The sequence below is a fragment of the Neltuma alba genome, unplaced genomic scaffold, assembly GCF_004799145.2.
Source record: "Neltuma alba isolate B1F8T4 unplaced genomic scaffold, ASM479914v2 tig00001549_pilon, whole genome shotgun sequence".
Taxonomy (NCBI): domain Eukaryota; kingdom Viridiplantae; phylum Streptophyta; class Magnoliopsida; order Fabales; family Fabaceae; genus Neltuma; species Neltuma alba.
The window spans coordinates 3,326-27,894 of NW_021632507.1; the positions used below are offsets into that span (position 1 = coordinate 3,326).

General features: G+C 34.8%; 1 protein-coding gene across 4 annotated transcripts; it reads right to left on the reverse strand.

Moving 5' to 3' along the window:
- Window positions 1–8,878: 8,878 nt before the first annotated feature.
- Window positions 8,879–23,402, reverse strand: LOC114758849 (N6-adenosine-methyltransferase MT-A70-like). Of its 4 annotated transcripts, none has more exons than XM_028947948.1 (11): window positions 23,238–23,402; window positions 22,994–23,117; window positions 22,672–22,733; window positions 20,852–20,894; window positions 19,111–20,429; window positions 18,124–18,222; window positions 10,964–11,047; window positions 10,505–10,854; window positions 10,175–10,391; window positions 9,656–9,735; window positions 8,879–9,397 (listed from the first exon to the last, which is right to left on the reverse strand). In XM_028947948.1, exons 5-11 carry the CDS (start codon window positions 20,290–20,292, stop codon window positions 9,118–9,120), a joined length of 2,292 nt encoding a protein of 763 aa, XP_028803781.1. In that variant the 5' UTR covers window positions 20,293–20,429; window positions 20,852–20,894; window positions 22,672–22,733; window positions 22,994–23,117; window positions 23,238–23,402; the 3' UTR covers window positions 8,879–9,117. The 4 variants fall into 4 exon arrangements, with proteins under 4 accessions (XP_028803781.1, XP_028803775.1, XP_028803786.1 ...); XM_028947942.1 differs by having other exon boundaries at window positions 20,825–20,894; XM_028947953.1 differs by lacking the exon at window positions 22,994–23,117 and having other exon boundaries at window positions 20,825–20,894.
- Between the last annotated feature and the right edge of the window lie 1,167 nt (window positions 23,403–24,569).

The window sequence follows — 24,569 nt, forward strand, 5'->3', positions numbered from 1 at the left end:
CTCAACGAGAAGCAACCCAAACCACAATGGTATGGAAAACCAATTACTAGGGAACCAATTTCTTGGCTCCCTATCAATGGCGCCATTGATCGGACCAGAATGTCACCTTCCGGGTCATCAAAATTGTGATTGCACTAGATAATGTGGTATAGGGTGCAACCAATCATTTTTCTCGAGGAGTGCTTTATTAGAAAATAACCTAGTCTAAATTGGTAATAAAAAACATGATGATTTAGGTAAAGAAAAAAAGGGTTTTAATTGTTTTAAAGATGGTGCAATAAATGTAAAGTGCAGAGAAATAAATGTTTTTGGAATTTTAAATGAATGAAGAAATGTTTTGGATTAAAGGGAAATTATGGTAAAATAGTCTCTTGATGATGAAAACTCAGCTATCATTGCTCTTAAAATGAATGGAGTTTTAAAAATCTCTAAGTTTGAAGGGAAACCCCAAGTAATCACTTGAGTCCATGTCTTAATAATGAAAAGTCATTTTAATCAAAGTTAATTAACACCTTTTAAAACATTATTGAAAACCACTCAAAGTGCAAATGAATGGATGATGCAATGCCCTTGGAATGCCAATCGACAATCAAAGAATACCAAGCATACAGATTAATCATCAATAATCACTGATCATTAATTGAACAATAGGATTCCCAACTGAAATATTTATATAAATGATCCAATATCGACAACATCCAATCCAAATACATTTAGTAGTCTAAACACAAGATTTACAATCATAAACCAAGTCTGATACAAATGCAGAAATCTCTATATCTAGAAATCTCTAACACAAAATTAAGCACAGGTTTAGACTAATAACTCCCCTATTAAGTTCTTAAGCTCAAGCTTTGTCTTCCAACACCAAGAGGCTAAAGATTTAGCCTCTCATGTCTTCAACTGAACTGCAACAATCGCTTCAAGTATGAACAACCATGAGGGAAGCTAAAAATTGGGTTGGAAAAAATGAGAAGAAGGTGGTTGGAGTGGTTTGATCAGTTCAAATTGTAAAGAATGATGAATAAGTGAAGAAAAATGAAGGTTTTGAGTGTGGAATCAATAGAGGCTTGAGAGGAGATGATGGTGGCTCAACCCTATGCAAATCTACAGAATGGGAGAGTATGGCTTTGTAGTGGCTGCCCCCTGTAGGTGTAGAAGCTCAGAAACCTATTCTAAAACGCACAACTTCACTTAACGCACAGGTCGCGACGGTCGATCAAAAGTGTCAAGTCGCCACTTGGGGGCCCAAGTCGTGACCTAAGAAGTGTTATGTCGCAACCTGGGAAGACAGAAAAGCATTCAGTCTTAACTTAGCTCCAAAACACGTAGTTTCATTAAAATGGCATCCAGGTTGCGACTTCAGCAATCCATGTCGCGACCTAGGGAGGCAGAACACTCCAACTCTTGCGTTTTGGTCCTTGTAATATTGTGGCTCCATCAATGCTCTATCTTGGTCTTAGGTCCTTCTCCCCAATTACCTGAAAATCACAACAAAGAGCATTGTAAAGACTAACTAATTACATGTCAAGACAATTACAATTAAAGAAGGAAAATTGACCCTTTTTACCCCTTAAACAGTAAAATGCAATGCATGAACCAATGTAATCAAAAAACTATAAATGCATACATAATGAGGGTAAAAGTGTTGTAAAACATCATAATATACTTGAGAAAACCATATAAAGATATGGTTCTATCACCTATCAAGGGTTCCAGTTGCCTACAATTGATTAACAAAATCTCTGCTTACCAGAAATTGGAATGTATAATTTGACTTTAGCTTATGTGTGTTTGAATGGAGAGAAAATTGGGGAAAGAGAAAAGTAGGGGAAAAAATAGAGGAGAAAGTTGATGTTCTCTTTATTTGGATTAAGAAAAAAGCTGGCTACTTTTATGCTTGGAATATCATATTAGTTGCCCCCATCATCTAATATTCCTTTTAGAAACTTCGTTAGTCCATTTCTTTTCCGTTTAGATGCTTCCACTTCATCTTCATGCGGAAACTGCTCAATCATGCTATCCATCTAATTATATCCTAGGGAAGCGCCATCTCCTATTTTAGGACTACGTTTTTTTTGATGCTATATGGAGGAATCTTTATAATACATTATCATCAATTGCCCCTATTCAAAACTACTTGTACCCATCTTTAATGATTTTGACCGTCGGATTAGAACTACTTTACTTCAGCTTCATAGAGATGGGAAAGACAATTTAGTTCGTGGAATCATCATACTTCTCAATCTTATTTGGCATAAAAGAAATATGGCTCTAATGGAAGGAAAGTCCTTTCAGTACCATTATCATCAGATAGATTTTCAGGAAATATCATTTGTGAACATGGCTTTCTCAAACATTAAGCCTCATCAGCATTGGCAATCCACATCTTCTTCTAGTATTCTCTTCAAGAATCTCTATGCGATGACTATTTAATTGTCATAGCCAAACAAAAAGGGAGATTATTATCCTTAGATCTATTTGTCATAATGGCAATCCTCCTTCAGCATTTCAAGTTCATCATTAAATTAGCAGCTTCCACTACGCTTCATTTTTTTTTTTTTTTTTTTTGAGAATTCTTCCATGGATTCACCGCTCTGCGGCCTCAACTCTTCTTTTGAAGATCTTGACATCATGTGCATCAAGAAGCAATTTTTCAGAGACTTCAATAATGCTTCCTCTAGTTGTTTCTATAAGAGCTCAAAATTTAAATTGCCTTATCCTTTTTATAATAGTTTAATTGGGGTTGTTTGAACATTTAGTGTCGTTTTTACTATTTACCATTTAAAAGGTCAACATTAGCATGCTATATTCTCTTTATCTCATTATTATCTATTTCTTTCTTTTATTTTCCCCATATAAATAAATAGGGGCATACTTGGAAAAATTTTATTTCTTACATATTTATTATGTTTAAGGGTGAAGGAGCAAATTTACCTATGTATCATTAAAAAAAAGCACCAAACACAATAATAAAATGTTGGATATAAAAATACTTATGAACTTTTCAAAATAGGACAAAAAATACTTAAAAATACTTATGAAATGTGTTGGCCTATGGTCTCTCGTAATAATCAACTCTCTCTTCCTCCTTCTCTCTTCCTCTTCTCCCTCCCTTTTTTACCCTTTGTTTGTTCTTCTTCTTTTTTTTTTAACATTTTTAACTCTTTTTAGAAATTATTTACTTAAAAAAATATTTGAATAAAATAATAATTTTTATAATTAAATTTTTTTAAAAATTTAGTGTGAAAGGTAATTAAAAACATGATTTTTTTATTTACAAGTTTTAACTCTCAACTTTAAATCAAAAAATTAAGTCTTTTACATTACTTATTCACTATTTAGAATTTACATATAAGAAAATCACTTGGTAATCCTATCAAAAAAAAGTTATAATATACTAAAAGTTGCCCTTACCTAAAGTATCTATCATTAACATTCGCAAGTCATAAGATGGGAAGATTTTTTGTTTAATGAAAAAAATTTATTATTACCAAAATTTATAATATGGGTTACCTTCATAAAATTTAAAATCCTAAAATGTTAATATATAATATAAATAAAGGTTTTTTATTACATAAAGTTTAGGTGAGTTGGGTTTGAAGACTCACTAAAGCTAGGGCATACTTCCAAACTCAAAGAGTACTTACAAACTACAAAGGTATTTACAGTTATCCTCACATCAACAATGGGATTCAAACTTACGACCTTATAGGTTATGAGTCAACTCCTTACTACCTGGACCAACTTTTATTGGTATAAATAAAGGGTTTGTTTGATGGGAATAGATCTCTTTTTTATGACTTGCAAATGTTATTAATATATTTTAAATAGTGAATAAATTAAGTCAAGAAGGCTTGGTTTTTTTATTCGAAATTGATCATTCAAACTGTAAAAATAAAAAAGAATGTATTTTTATTTTTATTACCCTTCACATTAAATTTTAAAAAATTTAATTATAAAAATTATTATTTTGTTCAAATATTTTAAAAAAAGTAAAAAAAAATTAAAACAAAAAAACAAAACAACACAAAATAGGGAAGAGAAAAGATAAAGAGAGAGGAAGGATGAGAGAGTTCATCATGAGGAGAGACCAAAAGTTGACACATAACAAAGTAGGCCCTAGTGATAGAAAAAGTAATGGAAGTTTTTTGAATTTAATGGACTTGGTATTTTTGTCCTGTTTTAAAAAGTTCATGGGCATTTTAGTACCTAACATTTTATTATGATGCCAGATGCTCCTTTTTAATATTCCCTTCATCATACTTTTGACTATTTTAATTATTTTTTAAATTATTTAATTTAGTTATCAGACTCCTATAAAAAGCGTCAGAGCAATCTCTTTCTACACCTATAAAAAGTGTCAAAGCAATCTCTCTTTCTACCACTAGACTAATTGAGCAAGATCTTTAATTTCTTCTGTCTTCTTTTTCTCAAATATGTTCATTTTCTTTAGTCATCCTCTGTTCCTTATGAACTTATTTTCTTCTTATCTTTGCTTCTATGTATACTCTGCATTGTAATATCTTTTTATCCGATATAATATATAATTGTCTTTTTATTAAAAAAAGGGGTATGTATTTTTGCTGATTTGTGGTTGGAGCCTTGGAGGTTTTCCTTTTTGAATGCCCAAGAAAATTGGCTTCTGAATGAGGAAATGAGGAGACCAGAGGAAGAGAGAATAATGATGACTTCCCCTAATCAATCATCAACTATATTCTTGAAAACTTGTAATACCCAGTTCGTTTGAAAATGAGTCAGTATAACATTATAGGATCCGAATATATTCAATTAATGAGATTTGAATGACATAGTGATTGCAATTTGAATATGTTGAATTAAATAGGAAATATAATAAATAAGTGAAATTTTAATTGGAGGCTCAAATGAAGAAATTAATAATTAATTTCAATTTGAATAATATCTTAATTGGGATTTGAATATATTGCCTTAAATGTGGGGCATCACAATTAAATAGTATGTCAATTAGAGGTTTAAATGGAAAAATAAATAAAGAATTTTAAATTTTTATCTATTCCTCATAAATTCCGCATTTCTAATTCAAGTTTTATTACAATGAATAAAAAAATCATACTCCTATAAAAAATAAATCTTGAGCTACAATAAATAATTCAATTTATTAGAATTTTAAATCTAATCAAATATGCTAATCTGTGCATCGCACGGGAGAGAAATTTCTAATTTATTATCAATTGTTGTGATATGAAAATATACTTATTTAGTCCAGTAATGTTTTTCTTTGGAATACGTGCCCTGGTCCCTAGACATGTTACATAATAATTAAAAAAAATCATAAAGAAAATTAATTATCGAAAGTTTTAAAATTTTTATTATTCCCATTATTTTTAAATAAAAATATATTTTAAAAAATTTTTATGTATTTAAATTTAAAAAGAATATATCTGAGAAATTCAAGAACAAATTTTTTAGAAATGGTAATTAAAAATGGAATTTTTATTTTTAATATTTATAAATAAATTATAATTTATAGTTGTTGGAATTTCTCCGTATCGTTTTTCTTAAAACTCTCTCTCCCCTCTCCCTCTCCCTCTCCCTCTCCCTCTCCCTCTCCCTCAATTACCTACGCCACTCCTCCTATTTAATTGGAAAAAATGGAGGCTAACACAGGATGAAAACACTTGATCTCTCATGATTTCATTAGCCAGCACATAGAGGAGTTGGTAGTTAAGAGCACCCAAATTTTCACAGCAATTAATATGGCTACATGGTCCAGTAGTCCTTGTATTAGATGTATTTTTCTCTTTGCTCTTGAGAAAATGTTTAGTTGAATTGAGTTTCAAGAATTTATTAGGGTCTAGAACCAGAGAATACTTACAAAGATACTTATAAATCATTAACTAACAAGATTCCTATATCAATAGTAGGATTTTGTGATTATAAAGTAATTTATTATCAACTAGACTAATTCTTATTAACTACTAGATGTCTTTTTGAAGTAGTTGGAATGCGGAGCATGTCCCGTGAGCCATTTGCCCCCAGTAACGAGGCGCGGGTAGAAGATAACCACCCTGAATCACAAGATTTCTTGAAGTTGGGCTGGAAATGGGCTTCTAGTGAAAGAATTGTGGAATTCTTACGTAGCTTTGGGTCTTCAGCTTCGACTCTACGGCTTTAGCAAGCCTAGTGGCAGTTTGAACGATGTAGAAGCACCTTGGGCCTATTGAGAGTTTGACAATGGGCTTCTAGATCGAAGGACCACTTCTGCAATTTTAGGATTTTGATGTCCATTAATTTTGTTTCCAAATTTTCTTTACAAATTTTAGCAACTTATGGTCTAGTTTGTACCCCCATAAAAAAAACTTATGGTCTAGTTGATTTCTCTTTAAAGCTAGGATTAAAGATATCGCCATTTCAGTTACCAATTTTCCTACATGACAGTTTGGTCTCAAAATTCGAAAATCAGCGTTTTGCTCTGCGGAATCTTTTTCTTTTTGTTTTTTTAAGGGTTTCTTACTTGGTTTGGAGGGAGGAAGAGTCACAACTGAACTAAAGGTGCGAATCAGAACCGGCCCTTCAGGACCAACAGGCTTAAAAAGGCCAGCCCTTCAGGGCTGAAATTTCAAAAATACCATAATTTGCTAGGCCCGACCCTTAAGCTACAGGGTTCATGGCCGGCCCGCAGGCTTTTGGCCCGTTTAAAGGGGAAAAAAAGCTATTTTTTTTATATTTTTCATATTTTTTATAAAAACATAAAAATAAACCAATGAAATTATTAATAAAAGACATAAATATGAATAAAATTAAGTCAAAAATACAAAATATCATCATATATAAATATCCATCAATATCCAAGAACATCTAAAACATTTATTAACAAGATAACAACATCCAAAAAGTTCATCTATAGTGCAATTATGCAATAAATAAACACTATCATTAATCTTTTGAAATTTCATCATCACTATAATCAATTACTCTTCTTCATAAGTATGCTTTTCTTTAACAAAAATATCAAATTTTTCTTCTTTATAGGAATTTTACTTTTAAACTTTGCAATCCAACTATTATTTTACTTTAATGTGAGAAACATTGTTATTGAAACTCATGAATTTCTAATTCAAATTATAGAATCACAAGTTATATAAGTATAAAAATACTCTATTATCAAATATATATAATTTAAAAATATCAACGCATATAATATAAATCAAATCATTATTAAAGTCCAAATTAACCCATTTTTAAAAAATTTAATTGGATAAATTATTGTCTAAAACTAAATAAATCAAATCATTCTATAAAATTTTAATTTTAAAATGATAATAATAACTAAATTTTTGAAATATTATTAACAATGTAAAAAAGTAATAATATTATAATTATATAAAAAAAATTATAAAAGGGCCTAAACGGGCCGACCCTCGACCCTCCAAGGCCGGCCCTTTTAAGCCCTAAGCCCTTCAGGGCCAGTCTTTCAGAGCTTATTTCTTATTTGAGGGGGAAAATTTCATACCAGGCCCTCATAATTTTAGAGCCTAAACAGACCGGCCCAACGGGCTCAGCCTGTTTTCCCAGCTCTAAACTGAACAGACCTTTCGAACATCACCATCGTCCTCTCTTCTCTTCATTCACCATCTTCCTTGTCTTAGCATCATTCCCACCTCACTCCATCACCGTTCACCGCTACCACCATTTGGCGAGCTTCATGGCAAAATACATCACCAGCAATGTCTTCTCATTCTTCCTCTTCCATGGCTTCCTTGAATGATGAGCTTGCTGTAGCAGAGCTTAAAGTCATGTTTAGTTGAACCTCCTAGTTTCTTGAAAATGGTTGATTGGGTTTGAGCTCCAGAGATGTATTAGGGGAGGTATTCTGTTTCAATTCCTTTGTTTTAACTATGTAATAAATTTCTTAAGTTAGGATCGATGTTATTTGGTTAATATACTGAGATTGCTGATTGTATTTTTTATTTTGGAATTGAATTTATGTGATTGGAATTAGATTATGTAGTTTGAGATTTATATACACACACGCATCATGTTCAAGTTCTATATAGTTGTACTATTCTTTCATAGTTTGAATAAATTTTATGACTGTATTTTGCTTGTTGAATATCTCCAAATTACATTAATATGAACCTAATTGCACACTAATAAGCCTTTAATAATGTTCTTACTCAATGGTTGTAACCTAGAGTGCTAAAACAACCAATGACTAAGAATACTAAACTTAATCAATGATTAAGGTTCTATTTTTAAATTAGTGAACAATTAACTTTCAAATGATTTTGAGCAAGCATAACTGAATTTTCATTTTTCAAAAGACATCCACTCATTTCCCACAAATCTAAATTTTTACCACTTGTCATCTTTTAATTTGATTCTTTTTTAAGAAAAAACCCCCAAAAAAACAATTATTGAATTACAAAATTGCAAATCAATATTAATTACTGCACTCATAAAAAAAAAATGGCCACAATCAAAAAATCAAATAACAACACATTTTTGTAATAATTTCTAATTTGAAATTTTAAAATTCAAAAATCATTCTTTTAATTTCAACTTTAGTTTACCTTTTCACTTTTTTTTATAAAACTAATCCAAAAGGAACTATTTAGAGAAGTTTTTAATTTAATTGCAAAGTACCTCTTATAATTGAAAAATCAACCAAAAACCCTTTTTTATTTAGTAATTTTAATTTTAGTTAACTTAAAACCTAATTAATTTTTGGTTCTAATAAAATAATGATTTCGGTTTACATCACTTGCTGTATTCTAAATGTATTTTAATTTAATCCCAAGGTGACATGAAGAGCAATCATCATTAGCTCCATCGGTCCCTGCATTAATAGTACTCACAAAAAGGCGATTCCACATGCGAACTGGAGCCGGGAAAATATTAAAAATGCTCACAACATGCAGAAAATCATTGACACTCTTCATGAACGTCAATAGCTACATGCTACAACAATCAACATTTATTTTACAAGTAACACCTAAACAACTAACCTTGCAGTCTCCACAAAGAGGAAAAAGGTGGAGACCGAATTCTCAAATTGACTAAAAAAATCAAAAAGTTATTTCCTTTCTGATTTACCAAGTAACCCTACCAATCATGATTGACTAAAGTAGAAAATTAGCTGATTTCAGCATCCACATGCATTGACTTCTCTTCAGAAGGATAAGCAGTTTCTGGAGCCACAGGCTCTCTAAACTGTGTTGTGGTGGACTTAGGCTCCGTAGCTGCAAAAGGACTTCTCATTTGAGCAGTAGCACCAGAGTCTACATCCATAGCAGAAGCTCTCGGAGGTGATGGGGGCTGCACTTCCACATCTGGGTAAGCAGCCTTAAACCTTGCCCGCAGCCCCTCATCAACTAACCGTACTCCATGTAATTGATTACCGAGTGACATCCATCTGAAAGAAAATGGAGAAGGCAGTCAATAATAAATACTTCTACAATAGGCCTGAGTTCCTTTTTCCATAGAGAATTTTCTGTTCCAAAACCCACAAAATGCATGTCCACAAAAACTTTCATTCATTGAGACCTTTAAATATGACAACCAGGCAGTCTAGTCTAAGAAACAGAATTCATTCGTGATGAATAACCAAGTTATTCCAAGAATTTCATTAAATTAAAATAAAGAGAAACAAACACCAATCTAGAAAACCAACCCTGCATGAGTGTTGTGCATACGAGCAAACAATTCCAGCTTTCTTGTTCTCGGACTTATCCTCTCCAGCATGGGGTACATCTGTAAGAATATATTGACAACTTCAAAATTGCTAGGCATCAAATTTCAAATTCAATAGCTACACATAACTAGTTGAGGTTGAGAGGGTGAGGAAGGGGGGGTGAGTGAGAGGGTGAGGGGGAGTTTCTTTTTCTTGCATCGAAGAAATTTCTTTCTCTTTCTTTCTTTGTTTTTTTTTTTTTGGCCCCCATTGTATTGAAGAGATTTCAGTTCAAGCTGAAGAGCTTTAATAGGGAAAGTTCACAAAACATCTTATGAATATATAATTAACCTTATATTACTCAAACATCTTATGAATATTTTTTACTTTAACCTGGCCGTAGCAGATAATATATCAATTGTCTAAAACCACCTTCTTGTCTAAAACCACCTTCTTTGGAAGTCAGTCAATCGGAGGACTGCATAACCATCAGCAATCAAGTAAATAAATTATACAAACCTCATCTGGCTTGCGACTTGTTTCCCGAACCTCAGCAACAATAACATCAGTGTCAATATTCCTGTTTACCTCTGGATTACCCTTTATTCCAACAAGGCAATGTTCCTTGCTGTGATTAAGCCAGTGGCCTGTACGCCCAGTTCTGATTATTCGTTGGAGTTGATTTGTTTTCACCCAAATGAGCTCCTCAACACGCTTGTACCCCCAGAGTTCTAAACTGCATGGGTTGTTCGCAGTTCCGCACGTTATGACATGCAAACCAAACCAAATACAGGATATTAGAGTTTGTGACTAAAATAACAATACATAGGAACAGTGAAAGGCATTTACCATTCACGTCCAAGCTCCATTGCCCGTCCAGTGACCCATAGAAAAATCAGACCATCAGTTTGAAGAGCAGGAACATTAAGATTGCGCATTTCATCATCAGCCATGGTTCCATAAGGCAGCTCCATGTGAATGTCCCATGGAGGATCTGCCATAATTACTCCAAATTGCCCTAATATGTCCATTCTAAAGTTGCGTATATCACAGTTGATCCACTGTGGCTCACCAAGTTCCACTTCAGAACAATATTCAGCCCGCTGAGGTTTTAGTGGCTTGGGAGGAGGAGGAGCACCCATCATCATTGGAGGCACATCTGGTGTAGGGTCATACTCATAATGAACATATTTGCACGTCTATCAAGAGACAAAATAATGATAAATAATATAAGTCCAACTAATTAAAAATATAACTCAAGTGAAGGCCCACTTAAAAGGACGATCTTATCAGAAATCAAAAGCATACCTTCATGTGTCGGCAAGTATCAAGAAAGGAACAATCTCCTAAATTAATGTCAGTATGAGGAGCAATGATCCGCCTGAAATGAACCTGTTAATATAAGATGAACAAATCTAGAGTTAATGAACATAAAAAATAGAGGTTAAAAAACTCTAACTGAGAAGATAAACTACTTTTATTCACGTAGGAGTTCACTCAAAAAGATTTTACTCGGCCAAGAAAACAGCTTTCACATAGATGGCCACTTTTTTATTTTCACTGGGGCCATGGTTTGTACTCATTTCTTTGCATATAACTCCAAGAATTGCAATAAAAAAGGAAAAAATTGAGTGCAGGAGTTTTCTCCTTAGTAAGGAAACAAGATGAATCCTGAAGTCACAAGTAACAGTGGAAGATGAAATGGAGACACATTTGCAGAACTCATGCAAAGAATTAACTTGCTAGCAGCCGCTGCATGCAAAGACAGGATGCTGAGACCATTAAAATCAACCCCGGAGCACATTAAGTGACACCAGCATTAAAGTTCATATCCTAACTGGCATGTTAAAATGACACTAGGTAACTGCTCCACACAAAAGGAGCAGGAACAATAGCCGTATTTGATGGTGCAAAGGCCAACTCTATCCAACTTTTAGTAAAATGCCGGGTAATTTAAACATCAGATACATCACTTTTTGTTTAAGTTCCAGCAAAAGAAAACAAACGATCTAGTCCAACTGGCCAACATATTTTCTTCCATTTCTTTTTTGGTGAGCATGGAACAGAAATTTAGAATCAGAATCCATATCTTAGGATTCAGTTTCCTAGAATAATCAGTTGCCAGCAAAATTTAGTTTCCCACCATGAAACCTAGTTGAGTTTTATCACTCCCTCTATTCCTTATTATAAAAAAACCAATAACTGAATTACATTGATTAAAAAAAAAAAAAAGGTTAAAATTAGTTAGGGACAATAAATATGAAAAAAGTGTATTTTTTCCTCCAAAAATGCCCTCATTGATAAGGAGAGAGAACATAAGAGAGAGGATAATTAAATTATTAAAAAAAAAGAAGTGAGGGAGAGAGAGTGAGCTGGAAATAAAATTGAAATAGGCAGCCAATAGGAGTAATAAATATGACTACTAAATGGAGGGCAAAATAGGAAATCAACGCAAAAAATTAGAGACAACTTTTAAGTGTCTCTTATATATAGGATAATGCCATAAGCATCAAATTCTCTTATAATAAGGAACGGAAGGAGTACCATGTGTTTACAAAAAGATAATCTCCAGTTATAAATATAAGCGATCTAAATCATAAGACAAGTTGATCCTGATTGAGGTTATGTGGGCCTACATAGAATCTGCATGAAATACATGAAAGAAACACGCTTGTCTTACTCCATTATATATATATATATATATATATATATATATAGGAACCTGTTGTCAGAGGAAAGTGACTGCATAAATGTGACAAAACAGTGAAGAAACATGAGCCCTCAAATTTTATAATTACAGTTTCATGTGTACATATCACACTACCTAATACGAGGGTCAAACTTGTCTAAACACTGATACAATGCCAGTGCCTATCAACTGCTGGTGCATTGAAATCATGACATTTGGTATTTACTCTATTACAAGATAATGAAAGAAATTTGACTTGATGTTAAGTGTTTTATCAACACCTCAAACCCAAAGAACTTTTGAGAAAAGGGTGCTACAGATATTTATGAAAATCAATAAACATTAGAGGTTCTGACTGATTGATCAAGCATTCAGTGGTTACCATCTTCATCATACTACTTAAAAAGTTAATTTTAAGCATATGTAAGGTGAGTTTATGTGTTTTGCCCAAAATAAGAGCATAATGGCTTCCATGTGAAGGAACACATTAGAAATTATAATTTTTTATATCTATTAACAAAACGTCATTTAACAGCATCAACCTTGGGCCAAAATAGACTCTGAAGACTGAGAATGATACCTCACTTGAATATAAAGAATTATTGTCATTCAGGGGACATCTATCTCTAGTATTCAAATGGCCTTGTCCAGAGAAAATTAAATACCTTCTTTGGCTTGTCACTTGTGATTCATGAACGGCTCCCTACTATCTAGGAGCTAAGAGAGGTCTCACTAATAAAAGCGCTTGTCCCTTCAAGTGCAATAGAGAGGAAACACTTCACATTTTGAGAGAATATAAAATCACTCATGAGGTTCGGAGACTTTGTTATTCCTAACAAGCTGTAATCTTTTCTTGGTTGTTCTGATTTGCAGGTTTGGTTTAAATGGAATAACAAGACGAGCTGGAATCATGAAGCAGGAAAGATGGCCAGGGAAGAAAATCTTTACTCATATTTGATGGCTACTATAGACTTTCAAGATGCCACGGAGTCTTTGAGAACTCAAGACTGGAAAAACCAAACAAATCAAGTACGCTTGCATGCATCATTTGCTCGCAGGTGAAATTGTGAGAAAGCACAAAGCCATTATCTTTCAAACAAAAGATCATGAACAGGCTAAATGGACTTCTCCAAAGGCTTAGGACTCTTGAGTTCAAAAGCCAAGGTTGCGGCCATCAAAAGAGGCCTCCAAATTTCTTTTGAGCAAGGATATAGGAAGATTCATCTCTACTCAGATTCCATGGAAGCCACTAGCTTAATTTTCAGATCAGATATCCAACAACCACCTTGGGATGAGAATATTCAGATTATTAGAGACCTTCTAACTGAAGAATGGGATGCTGAACCGTGTGTTTGGCATAGCGTTGAGGAGGGAAAAGCCACGATTACAAGGAAGAAGCCACGTTGAGGAGTGATAAAGCTCAACATGTTGTTTGGGTCACCATTTTGTTGGATGAGCTTTTGGGTCAAAAGCTCTGACTACTTTTTGAAGAAAAGCCCATCTCTGCCATGGAGAGAAAATAGAAGATGGGATGGAAAGAAAGATAAGGGTATTTAAGTGGGTCTGATCTTGATCCAGTAATTTGATGTTTATAAAAAAATATTGTAGGGAGAAAATAATTAACTAATAAAATTTAATTATTGTAATTTTTTCTTAGATTTATCAAATCATATACATATGATATACAACTTCCATTCCTTAATATAAGACCCAATAGACTAATTGGAAGAGATCAAGAGAGCTAAATAAATTACTTCATTATATCATATGGTACATGATTTATCTAAAATATTTATGTGTATCATTAGATTCATATCAATTTATAAGTCAAGCAAATTAGTTTGAAAAAAAACAATACCATTTTCAATCATTTTACATCTTAATACATAGTGATATTTAGGGACCCACAAGAGTTAAATCAACCTCTAACGCTAGGTGGCTTGTGACCTTCATTGATGATCACACTTGAGTAACCTGGGTATACCTAATGAAAGAAAAATCAGAAATTTGTAGCATTTTTAGAAGTTTCCACACATTTGTGAAAACTCAATTCCAAGGGACAATCAAGATTTTAAGAAGTGACAATGCAAGAGAGTATCTTAGCACAACCTTAAAAGAATTCCTTGACCAGCAAGGAATCCACCATCAAACCTCATGTACATATACACCTCACAACAGAATGGGGTAGCTGAACGAAAGAACCGACATCTCCTAGAAGTCACCCGAACCATCATGATTGCCAAGAATGTTCCAAACCTCTTCTGGGGAGAAGTTATTCTCACATCAACCTACCTTATCAATAGAATGCCCACAAAGGTACTCAACTACCAAACTCCCATCCAAAAACTTCTTGAAACTTACACAAATTCACCCCTAGTTTCAGACATTCCCTTGAAGGTATTTGGGTGTCTAGTATATATACATCGAGATGATGACAACAAATTTGAATCAAGAGCTCTAAAATGTATCTTTCTTGGGTACTCTCCTACCCAAAAGGGTTATAAGTGTTATTGCCCCACAACAAGGAAAGTTTATGTTACTAAGGATGCTGTATTTTCAGAAGATGCCTACTATCTCAAGTTACCCATTCAGGGGGAGAATTATGACACAGAATAATGGCTAACCTTGGATGCCCCTACTCAAACAAACCTAGACAGCCCTGAACCAACCCAAGCCATACACGAACCTGAACCAACCCAGGCCATACACGAACCTGAACCAAACCAGGCCATACCCGAACCTGAAAACCTAAATTCACAAGCTTCTGAAAACCTAAATTTCCTACTCAACCTAACCTGAAAGTCCAAACCCACAAGCTTCCTCTACTGAACAAAATCACAACCATATGGAAAATAGTGTTGAGGTGGACACAGGGATGGACCAGGAGTATAGTACCGAATCAAATAATGAAGAGTACCCAGAAAATTCAGAAGAGCAGCCAAATAATACAGTCCCTCACATTCCAAGGCACAACCAAGTCTCCAATCCAATGTTAGATCCTGAGGAACTTGGGTGGCCAATTACTCTCAGGAAAGGGGTAAGATCTTGTACTCAGCATCCAATCAGTAAATTTGTTTCCTATAATAAATTATTTCCTAGAATGCAGACTTTCGTAGCAAGCTTGTCCAATGAGAGAGTGCCCAAGACATTTCAAGAGGCTATTTGTAACTCTAATTGGAAACAGGCTATCAATGAAGAGTTGGAAGCATTAAAACAGAATGAAACGTGGAAGATCACTGATCTACCCCCAGGAAAGAAGACTATGGGATGTCGGTGGGTTTTCACCATCAAGTACAATCCAAACGGAAGCATAAACAAATAAAAAGCAAGACTTGTGGCCCAAGGATATACACAAACATATGGGGTTGACTATCAAGAAACCTTTGCTCCAGTGGCAAAGCTCAACACCATTAAGGTCCTTTTATCAGTGGCAGCGAATCTAGATTGGCCACTTTATCAGTTAGATGTGAAAAATGCCTTTCTAAATGGGGATCTTAAAGAAGAAGTGTATATGAAGATACCAGCTCGCCTACAGAATTCAACAAATAGCTCAAAGGTTTGTAAACTCCAAAATCATTATATGGGTTGAAACAATCCCCTAGAGCTTGGTTCGGGAGATTCTCAATGACTATGAAAAGAATGGGATACTCACAAGGGCAATCAGACCATACACTTTTCATAAAGCATACTGATGATCAAATCACAATCCTAATAGTGTACGTAGACGATATTGTGATTACAGGAAATGACGAAAGTGCCATGAGAAAGCTAAAGAAAGCATTAGCAGCTGAGTTCGAGATGAAAAATCTGGGACAGATGAGGTATTCCTCGGGATGGAGATTGGTAGAACCAAACAGGGAATAAACATTTCTCAAAGAAAGTACACACTAAATTTATTGCAGGAAACAGGAATGCTTGGAGCCAAACCTGCAGAAACTCTCATGGAGACATACTACAGTTTAGAATACAAGAAAGATGGTACACCGTTGACACTGGAAGATACCAACGGTTGGTGGGAAAGCTCATTTATCTGGCTCAGATCAGCTGCTATGGGAGTTGTAAGCCAGTTCATGAATCAACCGCAAGAACAGCATATGGAAGCAGTGTACAGAATTCTGAAATATTTGAAGATGAATCCAGGAAAAGGATTATTCTTCAAGAAAGGCGAGTCTGGAGGAATAGAAATTTACATCAATGCTGATCATGGGCGGTCCTTGCTATATAGGAGGTCTACTACTAGATACATCACTTATTTATGGGGAAATCTGGTTACCTGGAGAAGCAAGAAGCAACCAGTAGTTTCCAGAAGCAGTGTTGAGGCAGAACTAAGGGCATTAGCTCTTGGGGTCAAAGGAACTGAGACTGATGCATATTGACCAATAAAACTTTGGTGTGACAGTAAATCAGCCATAGAAATGGCCCTGAATCCTGTGCGCACCATAACACACAAAACATGTTGAAATTGACAGACACTTCATAAGGGAAAAAATTGAAGGAGGTATAATTGACTTATCTCACATTCGAACCAAAAATCAAGTGGCAATTTGTTCACTAAGCCATTACCCAGAGACTCGTTCGAAGGACTGAGGACAAGTTGGGAATGATTGACATCTACTTACCAGCTTGAGGGGGAGTGTTGGAAGACAAAGCCCAGGCCCAATAAGCTATGTTTTATTTATTTCAGTCTTTGTATTTTTTTAGTTTATGAATCTGATTAGGATGACTAGCCTGATTAGGATAGATCCTTTTTTTTATTTTATCATTTATCCTAGATTTACCCTAGATTATCTTAGCTGGTTATATATTGTACCTCATTACTTCAAAAATATTGAATAAAACAGATTCATTCTTGCCCTATTTCCTCACAATTTATCAAACTGACTTTTATAAAAATCAGTCCAAACATAAATCACATCACACTAACTAACTCTTACCCTAACTCTCATTTGCAAAAGTGAGATGAAATAAAATTTAGTTTTGCCACCACTAATCCCAAAATCGTTTGCTCACATCATGAAGCACTCAAATGTGCCAAAACTCTAGCATCCGCAGCCAATAGGAATTTGCAAATATGTACTTTAATTCCCCAGAAGTAGACAAAGGTCCCAAGGCTTAATGCCTAGGACCTAACCCCTTCAAAATGTACTATTGCCCTTTAATTCCATAGGAAGTACCTGTAGACTTGATCTTGTGATAATTATGCACAATATTACTCTAACAACAGTTTTAATTAACAATGCATGCTTTTAGGTTTGAGGCAAAAGCATATGAAACAAATAAAAAATTCTAGGTGATCCCTAAATTAGAAGTCATCCATCATGTACTGCTCTGAGCATCACTTTCACGTTCATGCAGCCCACAGATTAGCTGATTTGAAGACCTATTGAGTTCATCAAATTGTGTTGGAAAAAATAAAAATGAACTCCAGAAGAATATTTCCGAATATACTCAGTCCATAAATGTAAAAAGGGGAAGGAGGGATGTAAGATATACACCAGATTCCTTAAAGACAAGCAGTGAATGAAAGTTATGGAAACAATTGAACTTCAGCTCTAACAATAGCCTTCTCCTCGTTTCAGCTCTTTCTTTTTATCCACCATTCAACTTTCAATAGTCTTACATTAAGAGTGCTAAATTTGCTCCAAGAGGACATTCACCAACTATAATTCATTCAAAGTTACATGATGCCATGCAGAACTTGCATAGAACTCAAATAAGTAAAAATAAATATCATAAAATGGTATTCTTTCCATTGTAACATGCTGTCATTGTTACTGACCTTATCACATGCTATAAAGGATCCTGACTGCCGTCGGCAATCCTCTTTTGTCAAAGATGAGCAGTAAACCTTCAATTGAGAACCACCTTTTGTTTTGAACTGAAACAAGACATCAGCAACAAGCAGGATGAGGAGAGAAAATCAGCATAGACAATCTGTAGTGAATGATAAGTACACAGCAAGCATAAAGAAGAGAGAGCATGGAAAGTAAATTTTGCTGTAGAGAAAGTAATGGCCTTAAATTGAAGTACTATAAGTCCTGATTTATTTAGACAAAGTCACAGGCTACATCAATTGATAGGTCAAGCAAGATGTTAATAGCTGTAGTCACTGATACGCATGACAAATATCATAATCAGATTATAGGCACATACCCAGTTGTTTGAGAAATTTTAAATTATTTTTGGTGCGCTTCATGCGTGATGGCCAAATGGTTATGGATAGGATTGATCAAGGGTATCCTATTACCTTAATCCCCAAATCATACCCTGTCGGATAACAAACTCATACAACATCCCCTTCTTTATTGGATTCTTAAATTCAACAGCTGGAATTATTCTTGTTTACATGAAATCTATTCAAATGGAATCACAACAAAAATAAATAAAATAAATGTCCCAAAAGGAGGAAAAAAACCTTAGCCCAAAGTCTGGTAACCCAGATTGGAAGGAAATCCCTTTTTCATCCTCTCAGTATAATGCCCTCTTGTAATCATTACTCAACGTTATTTTTTCAATTTTAAAAGTGTGGATAAAAATATCATCTTTTATCCTTAAAATTATTTTTTATCCCATTTCATGGCATTTTTTTGTACAATTAGCCCTAACAACTTCAGATATACATATGCAAAATTGTGTTAGCCCTGCTGTTCACACACTCTTTAATTTCTTAAACAAATTACACTATGTATACACATCAAGACTAGGGCACCTGAACATTCAACTCCAAATAATCTATGCCGTTAAAGTAGGAAGTAATTTTACAAACCTTAGCAGCTACAGCAGTTTCCCTAGCAGTTGGCCGGTGAATTAGGTCCAAAAGCTCCTCACCTGTTTTAGATTTCTGCATCTCTCTAAATGATTTCTTATTCAACAAAGCCTCAAGATCCTTCATATCATCTTCTTCAGTTCTTGGCTTATGTGGCATTACATTAGAACCACTAGCCGGTGAATTCAGTCCGACTGGGGGCCTATGCATTGTAGAAATACCTATCCCTCTAGGCATACCCATCATTCCCATTACTCTAGGTGCCCCCCTTGGTCCCATCATAGAAGCAGGCCCTCCACCCCCGGGAAATATAGGAGGCAACCCCATATGGGGTTCCCCAGGAGGCATCCACATATCTGACATTGGCCTTGGAACTTGCCCTGCCATTCCAAACAATCCATTGTTCATATCAGAGCCAGTGGTAGCAATTTGTTGGGCTTGACTTTGGTTTACATTCCCACCTCCTGAACTCGACTCTAGTTGTTGATATTGCGCGCTCTCTGGCAATTCTCTAACTAGACGGGTTCTGTCTATATTTAAAACCATAATTCTTGACTTGCCACTAACCACAAACTCCTCCAATTCAACACCACCATTGTCCTCTGCCATTGACTTCAAAGCCAACTCCACAGCAAGGGTCAGCCCTGAATCCCCACCAAGCTCGAGAAGCGCGGCCTTCTCTACAGGGGTTACAGTCCCATCATTTTCCAATTTTCTCAACACCGTGGAAGAATCAATAGGCGAAAATGGCACTCGTCCTAAAAGACAAATGGCAACCATTGATCGTACCACAGCTAACGGACTTTCGCTTTCAGTTTTCAAATGGCGAATTGGATTGGAGTCCAAAGATGTTTTGGTGTCTTGGGTCACAGAATTTGTCGCATCCGCTGAGATAAAATGGTCATTTTGTGACTTTGCATGAATAAGATGAGACTTTTTGGACTTAGGGTCAAGAAGTGGAAGAGGCAAGGAAGGTGTGGGAGCAAAAGGGCGATCGTTGAAAGAAGAGACGATCTTGAGAGAGAGATCGAGGGAGGAGACGATATTGGGAATAATGGGTTGTATAGAAGCAAGCAATTCCAGGTGGATCTTGTGTTGGGACTCTATTTGTGCTTCAAGCTGTTGACGAACGTTTCTAATGTTGGATATGGTATCTTCACTGCCATCTAATTGCGTCTCCATGGCTTTCTTCCTAAAATCCAAAGGAGCTACTCATCTCAGAAACTCACCGAGTGCAAGCGGAGTTACACTTATGCCCCTTTATCATGCCTCCTGACTTATCATGACTCCCAAATATATGTAGCCAAATCTGGGCGAGCCTGTTTGATTTTTTATGAATTACAATTTACAAAGCATTATTATAAGCTTTTTTTTAAACAAAAGATCAATTATATAAATAAAATGAAGGTTAATACATAAAGTCCTAGACTAAATAGAGAAGGAAGGAAGATAAATAAGAGAAACCTGTAGCGATACAAACACAATAAGTTAACCATACTTCCATGAGTTCCAAAGATTGCAATGTCATTCATAAGTCCCACAAGACTCTTTTTTTTTTTTTTGGGGGCGGGGGGGAGCTAACCCTCAAGATTATTTTCACTCAATATTATACCAACATAATTTCCAAGTGTATTTAAAAGCACACCATAAGTTCAATAAACCAAAACTACTCACAGATAACAATTAGCATGTATAACAAATAGAAAGTGGTTACCTCTCACCAAAACAGAAGAAAAAACACCTCAAAGGGGAACTCTATGCTTGAACAACAAATCACAGACGATCTACACAATCAAATAACGACAATTAATACTTTACTAATCAGGTGGTCATTTAGAGCAAAGTAGGGACCCTATGTCCACCCAAAATTCATCAAAGGCCAAACTCCAATACCCAACCTTAAATTTAACCACCCAAAATTTCAATCAACTCTTAAACCATTTATTAAAATCAATTTACACAATTCACTCAAAAATCCCAAATTTCACACTTAGGCTGAAATCTCAAAATACCCATTTGAGAAAATCAAGATCTAACAGTAATATGAACCAATTAAATATCAATTTTAACTCATAATGATATAACCCAATCATCAAAACTCATTTACAAACTCCTCATTATCATCCACTACTTAAAAAGAAAAAAGAAAAAAAAATTCACAAAACCTAGTTGAAAAATCCTCAAAACTCAAAACCCAAGAAAACTAAACTGATTACACTTAATCTACTCCATATAAGTTATTTAAACTCAAAATATTCAATCAAAATCTCAACCCATTCAAAAAACATGGAAAAACCCTAGATTCAACTATAAATCTTGAAAAATCCAAGAGAAAATGGGTAGAAAAGAAATTAGAATCACTTAATCGAGGTATTGGAACCTTAGAAACATTCCCCCAAGCTCAAATGGATGAAAACCTAGCAAAGCACAAGTCTGCCTTTCTAAAAACTCTAATTTTTTAAACTAAATCACGTCCTATGTATTTATAAGAATGTGCATTCACCACAGCAGATAGGCCAATTCACCGTGACGGACAACACAAAGAAGATGCTCCATTCAGCTAGATTTGCCACAGTGGATTACATAGAAACACTCCCCCTTTAGAAACAACATTCACTATGGGCATGGAACACCATACGACGTGATGAATTACACAAAGAAGTTTTCTCTCTTAAAAGCATTATGTGCTGAAGCAAATACCCATTTTTGCCACAGTAAACAATCCATAAAAGTTTTCTCGACACTTTTCATCCTCCAATCCAAACTCAACTCTCCCAAACTCTTCTAAACCTCAAAGAATCAAGATTAAACAACTTAATTATCCAAATCCAAGCCTAGAGAACCTCTAAACCTCAAAATTAGACTTAGGGTGTTAAACATAAGCTTAGTCAAATTCAAAGAATAAGTAACTGGATTCATAAGTTTGCACTTAAAATTAATCATTTTTCATAGTATATAATATAATGGAGTTAAGACACGTTTGATGTGAAATGCAAGCAATGTCAGTTGTGTATATGACGTTAATGGTGATATGAAGTAAGAAAGAGAAGTAAGACACCATATTTTTTATGTTGACTTTATGGTAAGCTCGTCATGATTTAAATATTTACTCGATAGTGAAATTTTCTGAATATCACAAGTATAGATGTTGACCTATAAAACATTAATACGTTTATGAGACCAAGCAGAACTGGCTCCATTTTGGTAATCAAAAGCATTAACATACGGAGGGAGGGGGCAGGAATGTTGAAAAATCAAGTTGAACATAAACACAATAACAAAGATGAATTTCAGTGCTGAAAGCAGCAAGTGTATAACCAGCACAAAAATAGGGCATCGCCTAATGTTGACGTAGACAAATAATGAAAACACAGAATTGAGTGACTTCTCAGAATAAATTTTCAGACGTTAATTTTATGTTTAGTCCTTATAAATTCCCTATAGCAATTTGTTAGCTTGAGTTGTGCAGCCACGTAGGGCAGAGAGTCACCGCACTTGATCAAATGAGGAGCAAAGAAGAAAAATAACAGGCAGTATAATAGATTAGGGGGCAACACTTACGGTTTGTTGAACCAAACATGCTTGTAACTTCCCAAACGCAGCAGAAGCTTTATGTTCCCAAACTGAAAACACAGCAAACAAACTTCAATGACATTAAGATTTCAATTAATTATAAACGAGATTTCCATGATAGAAAGAACACGACAAACTGCAACACATGCAACAATGATAGCAGCACTAGACATAAAAGAAAGGTAACTATATCCTAATGGCATCATGAGGAATTTCGCCAGCACAAGCAAAAGAAAAATTTCAATGAGTAACCGTACAGGGCAAGACGCATTAAAAAAAAAATTTAATGGCAGACAAATACAATTAACACCTGCGTTTTGCAAGAATAGAACAATGCAAATCGTCTTAATACGAGCACTGTGCCTTTGAGGGTTAGGCAACTTATCCTCAGTGACGATGGTTGCAACTTGCCAATGGTGACAATCAAGAAATAACTTCAGCCAAGCAGAGAGAAAAAACAATAAATTTCAATCATAAGATCCGAATATCGTGTGGTGGAGAGACGGCACAACGCTTACACGAAAAAATGTAAGTAAACCAAGAGAGAGACTCACGGCGTATTAACAAGATAGATCCTTGCGTCGAATAAAGTCAATTAGGGCAAGGGATTGCAGAGAAGGAAATCGAGCTCGAAAGGTATTTTCCCTTCCGAGGAGAGGCACACAGAAGAGCGGAAAGCCGAAGGGTCCGCAACTGACTCTCTCATTCAAAAATTAGGCCAGCCAGTCAGCTGAGTGGCATCAAGGCGGCCGGAGAGTGTTCCTTTTGTTAGAGGAAGGGCCTGTTTAGTTCGAGGGAGGGTAGGGCGGGTGGGCCAACGGAGGGTGGGGAGTGAAAAAATGATTTCTGGTTTGGTTTAAAAAAACAAAAAAGAAAGAGAGAGAATAGGGGAAAAAACAGAAAAATAACACATAAACTTCATAATGCTAAAAAAGTCTACTGAATTTGAAAAATCTTAATTTAGTCTCAAGAGACTAATTTGGCATTTTTAATTTTTCTGAAATGACTATAATGCCCTTCATTTTATGTATTGTTTTTAAAATACCGAAGCTCCCACTGGCCAATCAATCACCAGAGCTCTAACAGTGGCAGTCACCGGAGCTTCGGCTGTCACCGGAGCTCCGGCGACCAGCCGATAATTGGTCACCAGAGCTCCGGCAATTAAAAATAATTTTTTTAAAATTTTAACAACTTCAGTATAACGATTAACAACTTTTATAACGCTATTAACAATTTCAGTATAGCAATTAACTACAAGTTTTCTGAGAAATTCAACAAGCGTCGATGGCCAGAAAATATTTTTTTGGAAATGTTTACAACTCAATATAACGATTAACAACTTTTTTAATGCTATTAACAACTTCAGTATAGCAGTTAACAACAGGTTTTTTGGGAAATTCAACAATTGGTCATCGGAGCTCTGGCTGTCGAAAACAATTTTTTTGAAAATTTTTACAACTTGAATATAACAGTTAACAACTTTTGTAACATTATTAACAATTTCAGTATAGCAATTAACAACAGGTTTTTCAGAAAATTCAACAATTGTTCGTCGGAGCTCCAGCTACCAGAAACAATTTTTTTGAAAATTTTTACAACTTCAGTATAACGGTTAACAATTTTTGTAACGCTATTAATAACAAGTTTTTCAAGAAATTGAAAAAGTAGTATTTTTACAACTTTAATAATGTCGTTAACAAGTTCCGTAACTCTATATTAGCAACTTAGGTATAGCATTTAACAACATGTTTTCTTAAAAATTAAAAAAAAAGGCATTTTTACAAGTTTAGCAACTACTTTTTTTCAACAACTTTGGTATAGCTTTTAACAACAGGTTTTTTAAAAAAACTCAAAAACCTGTTGTTAACTGCTATACTAAAGTTGTT

Bases quoted from the DNA above. Each gene is read 5' to 3' on its own strand.
- LOC114758849 (XM_028947953.1), bottom strand. From the start codon at position 20,292: ATGGAGACGCAATTAGATGGCAGTGAAGATACCATATCCAACATTAGA. The intron at 11,048-18,123 runs GTCAGTAACAAT...TTATATTAACAG, and splicing joins CCTTTATAGCATGTGATAAG to GTTCATTTCAGGCGGATCAT. The intron at 10,855-10,963 runs GTATGCTTTTGA...GTCTCTTGATAG, and splicing joins ATACTTGCCGACACATGAAG to ACGTGCAAATATGTTCATTA.